The sequence below is a fragment of the Netta rufina genome, assembly GCF_964035555.1.
Source record: "Netta rufina genome assembly, chromosome: 2".
Lineage (NCBI taxonomy): Eukaryota > Metazoa > Chordata > Aves > Anseriformes > Anatidae > Netta > Netta rufina.
This window is the reverse complement of record NC_140124.1, coordinates 106286501-106301006: the sequence shown is the minus strand read 5'-3', so window position 1 is coordinate 106301006 and position 14506 is coordinate 106286501. Positions and strand designations below refer to the sequence as shown.

Here is a 14506-nt window from a genome sequence, read left to right as displayed (position 1 = left end):
AAGTATGTAAGCCTGAGTCCAACCTAGGAGCAAGGCTGCCCTTTCCCAGGCAACCTCTTCAGCTGGTGGACATTTTTTAAAGGGTCAGCCCTAGGACTGCAGCAGCAGACACTTTAGTTCAAAAGAGGTGTCTTATTTCCCACAGAGGAGGCTCAATCACATCTTTCTGTCTAGCATTTCTTAAGAACCTAACTTTCTGTGGTATTAAAAATCTCATTACTTAATCTGTTTTCTGTGCCCAGGCATATGTTTTTAGTGCCTGAAGTATATCTGGTGGAGAAAAACTTTTAAAGTATCAAGCATTAAAGTACTTATTGCTATTGTAAAATCAAGAGCAATTCCAATTACCAATTTTACCAATATTTATATGGAAAAAAAAAAAAGGTTTTAGATGGAGAAATAACATAAAGCCTTTATCACCAATAAAAGTACACAGTTGTAGGAATAAAGGGATTTTTGTGCAAGATTGAATCCAAATTTGATAAAAATAGTCAACATTATATACTCAACAATAGTGAGAAAATTATTCTTCTTCCCATTTTTCATCACTGCAGTGCTGAACTGGCATTAGCAATGGTAGCATTAAGAAATTACGTTTTTGTTACTTTTTTCAAAAAATAAAATAAAATAAAGGTAGGAATAGTCTTATAAGTAGGAGTAAAATAAAGAAACAGTGCAAGTTCATTTTAACCAGGCAAAACACTTCTTTTGTTCTGCATAGCCCCTGGGAGAACATATTTCTCTAGGGGACACCAGCCACTTAGCTATCTAGTAATTAAGCACTGTACAAAAATGTATAAGAATCTAAGGTAAGAATCTAAAAGACGTTTAGATGTAGAGCTCAGTGATATGATTTAGTGGAGGACTTGCTAGCGTTAGGTCAGAGGTTGGACTCGGTGATCTTGGAGGTCTCTTCCAACCTAGATGATTCTGTGATTCTGTAAGCTAAGTCTCTGACATCCAGGTTTCACTTTAAATAAATCTCACATGAGATAATAAAAAATCCAGTTAAGAATTATCAAAACATAGATCACAGAGTTAAATGGAGCTGCAAGAGTTCATTTAGTTCACATATCTGCTCCAAAACAGGATCAAGTTTATACAAAACGTGGCTGCCATGTAGTTGTCTAACCAGCCTTTTAAAATCTTCAAAAGCTATATGGCCCACTCTCCCTCAAGCAGACAGAACAACTTTTACCATCAGAAAAGGGGATTCTATTAGGAAATGTGTATTTGGGGGGTGGGCAGGAGGGAAGAGGCAAATTGGGCAAATTAATTTAATTTTGATAAAAATTAATTTATTTGGTAGTTTCATCTATTTTTTCTTAGAATTGGGAGGGTTGGTTGAGTGTTTTTCAACATAATTTCAGTTCAGTTTATGGATGAAGAATTGCAGAAGATCTGCCTATGTCAAGCAAAAAAATGTCAGAGTTTATCCAGATGGCATCAAAGGGCTTTATTACTTATTTTCAGTACTTCATTGTTGTTATATTTAGTGTCTCGTTTAGGAACCAATTTTCATTGTCAGAGTTTTTAGGAAACTGCAGCTGTTAAAGGTGTATAATACCAACACTTGCATGCTTCTAAGTTTTGTTTTGTGTATCTTCTTAATTAGAAAGATATGGTATATAGCAAAAAGAATGTCAATTATCACTTTAAATAATAACGATGTTGAATTTATACATATTCACATGCAAATGAAACTTTATAAGTAAAAAGGAGGGATGAATCATTTTTAATTTTTTAATGGATTTTTTATTTCTAAGTTCTCATTACAGTGCATGGAAATTAGTAATTAATATAAAAATCTGGATCAAGTTTTGCTGTGAACTTATATTAACATTTCTAATGAAAACTAAAAATACTGTTTGAATCAAAGAAGGAACCGAGGATACAGTATACATTTTGCATATATTAACATTTTATCTCCCATTTCCTCCAAAGGAGAATCTGACCTAGGTACAAGATAATGACCTGAAAATTTCCAAATTAGCAATTACAATATCTAAGCTTTAGACTAAAATATAAGCTCTACCCACTTCCTGAAAATTTTGCCTTAAGCTACCCTTATCATCTTCTAAGGATAATCTTATTTAGAGCAAAGTGCAGTTACAGTCAAGTCAGCTAGAACCGGAGGCCACCCCTTTTGTTATTTGTTTATGCGTTTCTACTGGTTTTTGGTTTTTGGTTTTGTTGTTGTTGCTGATCAAAACCAACAGTAAGATGAATTCAAAAAATGACATTGTTAAAGCCAGCATCTTGAAGGAATTAATGTAAGCCTGAATCCATCCTTTAGAGTTGTAATCTAGCTGCCTCTAAGTCTCTGTATCTATAAAAGTAATAACTCGTACCAGTTACGGCTGAGTTTCCGTGTTCCTTCATGGGATTCAGGATTTGAAGAGTATAAGAGAGTAAGATAGCTTATCATAAAATGTCTGACAGCGCATACATCAGAAGGGTTTACTGGATAAAGATGCAATCTTTGTCCATCTGCTCAAGACAGTTTATAACTTTCTTATTCTTTTGCAGATCACCTACAAAGCAGTCAGTTCCTTTGACCCAGAAATAGATCTATCCAATCAAAGTGGACGAGTCTCAAAGCTAGGAAATGAAACACACTACCTCTTTTTTGGACTGTATCCTGGCACTACCTACTCTTTTACCATCAGAGCCAGCACAGCTAAAGGTTTTGGACCTCCAATCACAAATCAATTCACCACAAAAATATCAGGTATTTGTTTAAAGAGTATTATTGTTTGCTTACAATATAATGACACGGGTAATTCTTTCATTGCTTATTTCTTCTTCAGGATTTTACAAGCAGCAAATTGAAAAAACAGTAAAATAAGTGTTTATCCTTGAAGATGCAAAAGTAACACACCTGAAAAACTTCCAAGTGCTTAAATATCTGCTAGTACTTTGAAATTCCTATTCACAGCTGTAACTTACCACCCAAGATACCCTATGAATTATGTGCCTACAGTCAGTGCCAGTTCCTATTGCAACGTTTAGCGTAGGGTTTTTGGGGACATGAGGATGAGGGTTCCATTCAGAGCTTATTCAGCCTTGACACGATTCTAAATTAGCACAGTAACAGTGCTGGAAAATCTCTTTAATGAGCCATGAACAATTGAGAGTAGAACAGAAATACTGTATGTCTAACGCTCTCTTAGAAAGTGCAGCTGACTGCCAGCCAGCATACGTCCTAGCAGGCGTGTGGACTGAAGTGGATATGAAACTGTATTAGACAAGAACATCAGGAGTAGTGGTTTTCAGACACGAGCAGCATGACTCTGTCACTTCTGCAGATCCATGAACAATATTTTAAAGCCCTCCCAGAGGCAGAGGAACACTTTATTTCTCTAGCTGATGGGTTGCAATACCATTACATACTCTAAAATGCTTATGTAATTGATGACAAAATGTTTTGCAAAGTTACAGTTGAAATCCCTTTCCTCTTAACTTCTCTACAGTCTTCTTGGGAATTAAACTGACAGTTGAACTATGGCTCTTTGGTAATGTTTAAAGAAAATTGCCTGATCTATTTGTGGTCAAATTTGCTTTTCAGAAAGGATAAGGGAAAGCATTTGGATACAAAATCTTCTTTCTTTTTACTCTCTTTCTGTATACTTTTCCCAATCAGTCGTTTTCTGTCCTCATTGGAATTAAAAATAACTGTTAATCGGGGCAATTACTTTTTATTATAGGAAAGGACAGTTAATGTCAGGTGGGAATTATTGACTGTAGACTGTAGAGAAAAAAAGAAAAGATAGCAGGTGATAGTTTTCAAATTAGAAAATTATTCTTAGAAGAGTGCATAAACACTGGTTAGTAAAGATGGGGCTCATTCTCCATCACTTTTCTCACACTGAGCAAAACCATTTTCTGTCAGAAAGTAAATTCTGACATAAGAAGACTTGATATGAGTTAGGATGGCAGAATCAGGCCTTATTAGAATGAGGACAGGAGGAGTGTGATGAGAATAGAGGAGAGTCTGGGCATTTGGGAGCAGTGCTGTGGTTTAAATTGTCGTTCTTTTCTAAATTTGGTTTGTCCCCAACTGAAACTCATTAGTGTGAATGGACATGCTTGAAATGAGACAAACCTCCAAGCAACCATCTGGTGAGGTTCTGCAAGCTGTCTTGCCTGCACCCCACTCTCTCATTACTTCATGTTAGTTACTGTGCTAACAGGGATGCTTAAGACTTGTCCTTGGGTAGTTAAGGCCAGTCTCTTGATGAATTTTAAATAGAAGCAGAATACATGCATTTCTTAGTATCCTTGAAAAATCACAACTGAAATTTTAGCTGTTGAGTATGGTGTCCTTTTTGCAGTGCTATAGGCCTGTATTGTCATTGTCTCACCTATGAGGCTTTGAGGCTCTGGATGTGGCCTCTGTTCTCCGTTTTGAAGAGATGTGAAATGAAAATGCTGAACATTTATGGATAAAAAGTTTCACAGAACCTTTTTAGAACATATGAGGTGGCAACAGCACATTCTGACCAATTTCTAAATTGAGTCATTGCAACTTGAGTCATTTTAATTTGTCTGGCTCTAGACTGCATTTTCCTAGTCTTAATTTCCTGTCTTAAGTTGATGAGTAGTACTATTCTGTACTGTAAATAGTTGCCATGTTTCATTCTACAGTTGTGTGATTGGCATTGATGGATGAAATGATCTCTATGTAAATAAGCATTACTAAAAGCAGAGCTAGTAGCCATGCCTTCTATCAAAATTGATGGGCACTGTATTGGAAGACACTGTTTTCTGTTGCATATAACTTCATGAAAAGACAGGCTGAATTTTTTTTATGCTGCTTTTCTCACCCAGAAGAATTTCATCCATTTCAGGAACATGGCTGACATACTGAAAAGTTATTGTGACCAACACATTACTGAAGTGTTTTCAAACAGGGGTTTGAATATTTAGCGAGAAGACAGACATTAATCTGAGCCATCACTCTGAAAATCTTTCCAGATTTGAGCAAACTATAAATGTTACAATTTGCACACAAACTGTGGAAACTTGACAGAACTGAGCAGCTTGAGATGCCATCCTCACTAAATAGATTCAGGCTCTCTGAGCTTAAAGAGTCTTGCCTGTGTGTGCATCAACTCAGTGTGGCCCACCACAGATACATAGCCTCTAAAATCTTTACCTTTTACTGGGTCTGACCTTTCTGCTGCTGAAGACCAGGGTGAGCAATTGCAAAAAATGCAAACAGGAAGAATATCTCCTTCTTTCTCTATTAATAAGCCCCTTCATTTGTGCACAATGTGGAAGAGGAAGAAAACTAACCTAGACAGAAGAAAAGGAAAGAATAGATGTTGCCCAAGTATCTGTGGAGAGAAGAAGTAGCCAAGAGTCAAAGGTGGGACTCATAGAACCACAGCTCATAGCCTAGGCTGATGAATATCAATGAAAAACGATGAAGATGTTAGTGGTTTCACATCAGACTGAAGAGCTGTGGACAAAAACATTAATGCAATCCTTATGTAGATGTATAGGGAAATAAGGATAAAGGCGAGAGAAGTTTGTATACATCTTTCAAGTAGGTGCAGATAATAGTGGGAAGGTGCAAAGGATGGGAATATACACTTTAAAGAGAGAGACTCATGTCGATGGAACTATTTAATCTGCTAGAAGAGCTTAAGAATTGATACAACTAGCTAACAAGTCAAGGGAGATGCTTCTCCTCCTCTACTCTGCTCTTCTGAGACCCCACCTGGAGTGCTGCATGCAGCTCTGGGGCCCCCAGCACAAGAAGGACATGGACCTGTTGGAGAAAGTCCAGAGGAGAGCCACAAGGATGATCAGAGGGCTGGAGCACCTCTCCCATGAAGAGAGGCTGAGGGAATTGTTCAGTCTGGAGAAGAGAAGGCTCCGGGGTGACGTTATTGCGGCCTTGCAGCACCTAAACGGGACCTCCAAGAAAGCTGGAGAGGGAATCATTATCAGGGACTGTAGCGACTGGACACAGGGTAAAGGTTTTAAACTAAAAGAGGGTATGTTTAGATTAGATATAAGGAAGAAATTCTTCACTCAAAGGTGGTGAGGCACTGGCAGAGGTTGCCCAGAGAAGCTGTGGATGCCCCATCCCTGTAGGTGCTCAAGGCCAGGCTGGATGGGGCTTTGGGCAACCTGGTCTGGTGGGAGGTGTCCCTGCTCATGGCAGGGGGGGTTGGAACTGGGTGGTCTTTAGGATCCCTTCCAACCCAAACTTTTCTATGATTCTATGATACTGTCTGTATGCAGAGTACAACGTACTCTGAGTAACTAAATCACTGTGGTACACAAAGTGTCCAGCATCTGGAAGATGAAGCTAAATGAATTCAAATGCCAAATAAATTTTCATGTTCAACAATGAGTATAATTAGCCATTGGGAGAACCCAGAACTAAAGAAAAGATCTTCTCTCATCAAAAATATATTTTCTGCTCAAGCAGGAATTAATTTAGGGAAGTTCATTGTCCTGCATTATTCCTGTGGTCAAAAAAAGGTTATTGCAATGATCACTTTGTGCTTCAGTAGCCTTTAAATCTATTAATTGTGTATCATCATTAATAAGGGGACAATAAGGATACAACAAACTGCTAAACAAGCAATTAACTGAGCAGCCTTCCATTCAATATAATGATAAAAATGCAAGTAGGTGATAGCATTGAAAAAAGTAACAACAGTAAAAGACAGTAACTGAGGCATCATTTATTTTAATCACAGCTGTAATTCCTTAATGAAGATACAGTTTGCAAAAGTGCCATTAAGTGTGGCTTCAAACTATGATAAGTTCTCATGGTGATAATCCTTTTTGATTATTGTAAATGATTCCTGTGGTGGACAATAGGCCTGTGACAGCTACAGCACTACTTAAAATTGCAGAAATGACAAGTTCTGAGAGCGTAGCCTAATACCACAAACACACTGAGGAAGCTGGGCTCACAGTTTCAAAAGCTATAGCCACTCTGGCATGCACATTTGCAGATGCTCTTCTTGAAATAATTTAAATTTTCATTTCCAAGTCAGGGACTTTCAGTACTTTGTGAAAACTTATCCTTATTAGGAACTGTTGGCTGTCTTGGAATTGACAGTGAGCTAGGATTTCTTTAATTTCTTCACTGAAGTTGTTTAAAAGTTATCTCATATTTGTAACTGAAAGCACGTTAGACCTATAATATTGTCTTTATATTTGCAGGAGTCTTTAGAATTAAATATTCAAATGAAGATACAGCTCCTGAAAGAAGAAATACAGGACTAATGATTATTTTTGCCTCTTTTCTTTTCTTATTCTAGCACCCTCTATGCCACCATATGAACTCGAAACACCTTTGAATCAAACTGACAGCACTGTGACAGTCTTGCTGAAACCTGCACAGAGCAGAGGCGCTCCTGTCAGGTACTGGGGGAAAAATCTTTATAAAATTAAAACCAAATTGATTAATTTCTTGAACATGTATTCTGGGGATTTTCTACACAGCAATCAGTGTCTAAATTCATGTCTGTATTAGCTCTAATTAAATTAAATAACTGAAGAAAATGAAAGTGCTTTGATGTTGAGTGTTCATGTATTGTTTAAAGGATTTGATCCAGATGCAAGTGGCTTGTTCTTTGAAGATAAGGAACAAAGCCATAGTTCTGTTGTGTGGGTGGCTTCTTTAAGGTAATTGCTTACTGCAGTGTTATAAGTTCAAGGGCATATCACATTTTCTATGCTGAGCTACTGTCTGTAATATTCTCTCTTCTTGTTTACTTCACAGATTTAAGATAATCAGCTCTTAGTAAGTTAGCCAATTTAAAAAATATGTACTGTAACATTCATGAAGTATTTACTTTTAATTGACCATGAAAGCAGAAGTAGGGGACAAAAAAAGAGAAAACCAGTAACGTAGGTTCTTCAGTGTTATATAGTGTCTGCTAATGAATTTCCAATTTGCAGTGGTTTATATCACAGTTTCACACCTATTGTAGTAAAAGATGCCTGCTTTTCAGTGAAGAAAACAGAGGATTAGATTATTTTGAATGATAACAAATAATGAGCTTAATACTCTGAAGAGAAGAAAATACAGATGAGTGACATACATTTTTTTCAGAGGTTTAAGATGCTTTTCCTTTTGACTAACCATGGAGCCTCAGTAATGGTCAATCCTGTTGTTACTATTGGGAAATGTTTCCAGCTGTAGTGAATGATTATCAGTTATTTCCATCCTGCTGCTGAGGTTTTGGTAATTTCTGTTAGCGTGGGAAATACAGATCTGTTATATATACATAAAATAACATTTTTGAAGCATTTCATCAGAATATTCCATTTTAAATTTTTTTTGTATTATGCAATATTCATCATTGCACTATATATTACATGTTTGCATAGGTGAATGTATGTATGTCTGAATTTAGGAAATGTCATACTGTTGGTCATTCAGACAACTTTTTAAAAGGAAAATATAACACTTTCAGGAAGTCTGAACACGCTGAGAAAAAGAACAGAAAGCAATTAAAACAGATACAGTGAAACTGTTTGATTTAGCAAATTAGATTATAAACAGAACGATTTGATATTTGTCTTCCTTTACCTCCTAAAACGTGGTATAGTCTTTCTGCATTCAGGCATCTGGATCAAAATAATACTGTTTAGACTCGTTTTGCTTTAAACACAAACATATAGGACCATAAATAAAAAACAGTTTAATTCCTTCAAACTGCATCGTGAACTAAAGATGATTGACTCCTATAGCAGTAGTGACACATCAGAAGCTTCACTGACAACAGAAAGAAGCTATTAGGAGATTAAAGTACACCAAATAAGGGGATGAGTGGTTAAGAAAATAAGAAGAGGGATTTAAAGTAACACGAAGATTTAGAATTGACAGAAACAGATGAACACAGCAGCAAATTTGCTGAGGTCCTTTGCAACAGGTCTTAAATGAAAGCTGACTGCAAACTCTTAATGTAAATAATTCGTGAAGCAGAGAATGAAAACTAAAGTAGGAATTTCTCAATACTTTTAACATTTTATTGTGCATTAGACTCTCAAGTATATTGTCATTGCATAGCTTGCAGAACACATTCTGCATATGGATGTTATCATCTTAATCTATATTCATCGGGTGTTAAAAGTTTAGTCATACTTCATTTATGCACATCACTAAGAATGATGCCTTGTGTATTGATTCTGCTACAAGCACCAGCTTGGTTAATGCAGGTTTTTGAAACTGCACTAAACTTGCAGTGTAAATGATTGTTGTTGTTTTATTGATCAGCACGTCAGCCATGTCACATAAAATTCTTTAATTCCTGAGATGGATAAGGAGTGCACAAATTCTGCCATTCAAGGCAATGAAGCTAATACCTGAGGTCACTTGGTATTGCAGCTTTTTTTTTTTTTTTTTTCTATTTTTCTTTCCTGTGATTAAATTCTTTAATGAAATATGAAAAATCCTGATATCTCCTTACTTATTTAGAATCCTCTCACAACCACCACAACATAAAAGGAGAGAAAGGGCAATGCTGCTTGTTTAAATGTTGCTTCAAAAAACAGACTTTATAGAAATGTTCAGGAAGCTCTGTTTACAATGATAAAGTACACATTAATCATGAAGGCCAAATGGCATTCCAGGTTGTTTTAGACTTTGTAAGACTGGACATGATTAAAATCTATTTTGTCAGAGTTTTAATACAACAAATACTGCTTGCTTTGTCTTCAATTTCAGGTCTTATGGCAGTTGCTGTGTTTATTTCAAGGAGATTATTTTGGAATTATGTATGTTTAAAGCAGTAGTGCATTCAGTAATGATGAATATATGTATTTACTTAACAGTTGGCCAAGCTATTCTGATTTCTAGAATGATTTTAATTTGCAAGGCTTTTTTTTTTTTAATTTAATATGATGTCTCTTTGGAAATTGCATAATATATGTGTAATCGTGGATTTTTTTTCCCAAAGGTACGTGCATATGAGTCAGTAAAGTTCTAAATAATTTGCATAAAAATCATAAAACTGTGAATATTTTTATATAAGGGCTATTGAACATATGTTGAGGTACTCACACTTTCATGGCAATATCATTTCTACCTTTTACTTCTCCAGTGCAAATTAGCTTAAAGTTTGAAAGATCCTGTGGCCAGATCTTATGCAGGTCCATAGATTGGTCAGTTCCAGTTGCTTCAACTAAGGAATGTTAATGTATTGCAAAGATCTGGCTCATACACGGGAATGAAAAATGTAATGCTCAATGACTGCATGCATTTAGTGTTATTTATGTATTCATCTATGTTAGGAAGAGCTTTAGACTGTTTACTGCATTCCATTATAAAAGGTTCTTGTGACCTTCTCTGGAAAAGTTTTCCTGCAAGCTTTTAGCATCAGCGGCAGAAGCAAGTTTTCTTTGTCACATAAATTTCCATTCGGTCTTGCCTCGATAAAGGTTGAGTGTTTCCACTTCTTTTATCTGACTAGCATAATCAGCAAAATGCTGTCACCATACCACCCTCCTCCTGCTATTCAGAGCCACATCCTTAAAATGCTGTAAGTGTAAGTATCCCAAAGATTTCGTCCCAGATAATACCAGAAACACCTGGTGATAGCAAGTCCTCTGGGAACAGCACACTGGGGGAAGGAGCAAGAAGGATAAAAGACAAGGCAAGGCCATCCAGGCTCTGCTCTGCCTTCTGGTCATTGGTGAGTTTGTGGATAGCACTTGACCTTTCTCACCTTACAGTGCAGAGCTTCTGTGAGCAGGATTTGCCCTGTAAAACTCTTCCAATCAATGTCCCATTTAGGCACTCCTTCTGGTCTTATAGACAACACAAAAACCTGGGACCTTCCTCTTCCAGCCAGGAGTAAAAGAAGTAACCAAACAGAGCTAATCAAATCAGCTAACCACATCCTCGATGCCATACATGGCATTTTGCATGCCAGAGTATTTTTTGCACAGGCTGAGGTCAGTCAAAGGAACCCATACGCAGATAAACTGAATCATGTGAGTTGAGATTGTGCTAAAGTGAAGGCAGTCTTTTTATTTTTAATTCCTCCCCTTTATCATTGGTGTGCCCAACTTCTTCAGCACATAGATGGGGTGACCTAAAAAAGGAACAGCTCTTACTGGGAAAATGAGTCAAACATCTCTTTATTTGAAGTGCTTGATTTTGAAACTTAACTTACCTTTAATCTCTCTTCCCTGAAGAAGTGATTTATATTATATTTCAGCTCAAAAGGCTATATTAAGTTATTAGGTATTTTGAAGTGCAGCTGAAAACGACCTTAGAAATTTCAAACTACGCGTTATCTAAAGCGATAAGCACTCCTTTCTACTACTTAGTTGGGTAAACATTTCATGGCGTGCTCAAATTGTCTAAATTCCACAGAGATTAGAGCAATTAGAACAATTTCATATTGGCCTAAGCGAGACCTTTAAAGGCACCCTGTAAATACTAGGTTCATTGTCATAGCTGGAATTAAGGCCTTCTGCATATAGTCCCAGGGATGGGAACAGCACGATTCATCTTAAGATTCATAGTGTAAAGAAACCTCTGTCAACTCGAGCCCAGGTAGCAAATCATTCTTCACGTGGTTTAGCCATTTCAGCACCACTCGTAGTATAATGGCTCTTCAGTGAAAGACCTAATTCCTACCCACTGGCTGGCAGGAAGAAGAAGTAAATTAAACTGAGATTGTCACCTTTGAAATGCAAAGACCCCTTTGTAACACAGCAGTTCCCCACTAGAGCCACTGCGCGCTGCACATGAAGCAGAGGTCGTGGTTGCTCTCCTCCCTGCCACACACATTGCAGGGAAGAAAGGCATATCGAAGGGCCTCATCTCTTTCTTTCAGCATCACCAGTGCTATGAATATCAGCCAGATAGGTGTTTGGCCACCCCCTCTGCTTGGTCACTGTGTCTACTCACTTTCTAATAGGATGACAGCAGGAGTTTGCAGTCCTTCTGCCACGTCAGCTAGGACACGCGATACAGCTGAGACACTTCCATCTGAAGAAATGGGATCATCTGAAGTCTGAGAGACAGCCTGTTAGAAGCCTTCTTTGGGGAAACAAATCTGACAGCCAGCCTTCTAGAGAAGCCACTAACTTCCTTAATCCTTGAAACCTATGGTCTTCACAAGAGCACCTGCCTGGTCAGCAGATCAGCAGATCAAATGGTTTCGCTGGCCATCGAGAAAGCCAGCAAGCTTTGCATGCTTGCTCGTGTACAAAAGCTAGCAAGCCAGCCAGGCTGTTTGGAGACCAGCGACAGCTATCATTAGAACTCAATAAGAAGCAGGGTTTCCAGCAGCCTGAATGCAAATGTTTTGGGGTATTTTCCATAGCCTTGAAGAGGCCATGGGGCACTCATGTTATTGTGAGTACATGGCAACCACAGAGCTGGGCCTCAAAGGTGCAGGATCCTAAAAGATCCTAAAAGATGGGATCCTAAAAGAGCAGGATACCGTGCATATATTACGGAGGCAGACATCAGTATTATTATAAATTCAGGATAAGTGAACAAATGAGCTTTGAAACAGGAGAATGCTGATTTACACAATGAGAGACGTGTTAGCACTCTGTGTGGACAAAAACACGGCAACCGCAAATGCAAGTAAAAGCATTACAAAACCTGTATTTTTAGCTCTGATCACTCACAATTCCTACTTACCGTGTTATGTAATGCTAGCATGTTATTGTAATTTCCTTCTATTCCCAGTGACATGACAAGGGTTGTAATGCAGTAATGAGAAAAAAAGAAAACCTCATGGAGACACAGCTGAGGAGAGAAATATCAAAAGTATACAGTAATGGGAAAGATTTGGAAAGCTTCTCAATAAACTGAAAAGTGAACTTTGGCCTTTCGAGAGCTCACTGATAAAACAGTCTAGATGATGTTTGGTGGATTTATGATAAATATAAATAGTTATGTTGAAATAACGTTACTATACATGTTCAAAAAGCATTAGTAACTCACTAGTGTTCTGAAATGTCATGTCCAAAATACAGCCTCTTGAAATACTGCGAGACCACAAGGCTTAAAGAGCATGAAGGGAACTTACTGTCTGCTTCTTTATTTGCTTGTCACAAGCATCCTTTCTATAGTTTAAGGGTCTCTAAACATAAAGAGTTGAGTTGTGTGCTGTAGGGTCAGCACCTGCCTGCAAACTGTATTTCCAAATCATAGTTTTACAACCTGTAAGGCAGCCAGTAAACTTTTTTGAGGATGTCTGTGATGCAGCAGGGATGGGGTTTTATTGATGCCCATAATTGTCACTTCTTTATAGCAACAAGTATAATTATTTACAGCAGAAGGGTCAATTTCAGTTTCATTGAGGGAACAGTACAATAATTGCTTATGCTGTAAAAACGCTGTAATTCTTTTTTGTTATGCAGTAGAACTTGTCCTTGGCTTTTTACTGTGACTTGAGTTAGAATTTATGGTACATGTTGCCTGGGCATGAGCAGTGCAGTTTCACATGTCCTGCTGACTTATTCAGAAATTTCCATGGCCCTTTTACTGTGATGTCTCACAGTCCCAGGGTAAATGGAGCATTGATTCCTGTGTCAATGAGAACCCAGCACAACACTATCTGTCATTTAGCAATGCGATTAATAGAAATTTATCTATTATAAATAAAGCAAGCTAGCTGGAGCAATTCCAGAACAAAAGAGAAAATAGATTATTCTGTTTCTCCAAAGAGATTATTTTTCAGTTTCATAACTCACCAATACTTTCTCAAGGGCTTGGGTATAAATTGACATCTGAAAAATTTGCAGCACTGTTATGATGCTCTGGTTTTTGTTGTTTTTTTTTGTTTGTTTGTTTGTTTTGTTTTTTTTAATTTGTATTATGATTTCTTCCTTCTACATGCTGGCCTTAAGTAGGATGCAGTGCAGTGGAGAGGATACATTTGCCTAATTCCTAATGATAGTCTTCTCTGTGTTGCTCACCTCTCGCTCTGACAGCATGCCAATCTAGTTCAGTGAGGCTCTTCCTCACTAGCAGCCTGTGGACCATTGGGTTTTTCCAGTCTCCCTGGTTAAGGCTGAAGTCCCATAGCAATTCAGCTTGTGAATAATAAACTCTTGGAACCGATACCATTTTCGCTAGCTCCGGAATGCCAACTTCAGTCAGAATTGTTAAAACATGTTTTTATTGAATCTACTTTTTACAATGAATGGCTCGGTCTCTGAGTGCACACAGACCGCTGTCATTTTTTCCACAGCCACTTTCCAAGGAACATCTATTCAGACCTCCAAGGGCCATATTTAGCCTACTGAAGTTCAGACTTTAGGTCAGCATATTTACTTGTGAATTTTGGATGCCCCATACCGTTTTCTGGTACTGAGTCCAGCTGGCTAAGAACAGTTCATGTTCGGCTCCCAGGCAGAAGGACCATCTACAGACTGCCAGTTGGGAAGGGGCCCTGATCCATATCCAGAAATTTTGGTGAGAGTGAGTGATAACTGGCTGATGCCAAAGCCGTTCTGGAAGTCATTCAAACCGTTTAACAGGGAGGGTGGTGTACCATTG

General features: G+C 37.8%; 1 protein-coding gene across 6 annotated transcripts in view; it reads left to right on the top strand.

Annotated features, from left to right (window-relative positions):
* The window catches only part of PTPRM (protein tyrosine phosphatase receptor type M), a 464463-nt gene that overhangs the window by 250512 nt on the left and 199445 nt on the right, over positions 1-14506 (top strand). For all 6 annotated transcript variants that reach the window (XM_084281573.1, XM_084281572.1, XM_084281574.1 and 3 more), the window contains 2 exons: positions 2530-2731; positions 7290-7392. In XM_084281573.1, coding sequence (XP_084137699.1) covers positions 2530-2731; positions 7290-7392 — 305 coding nt within the window. The remainder of the gene's footprint in view (positions 1-2529; positions 2732-7289; positions 7393-14506) is intronic.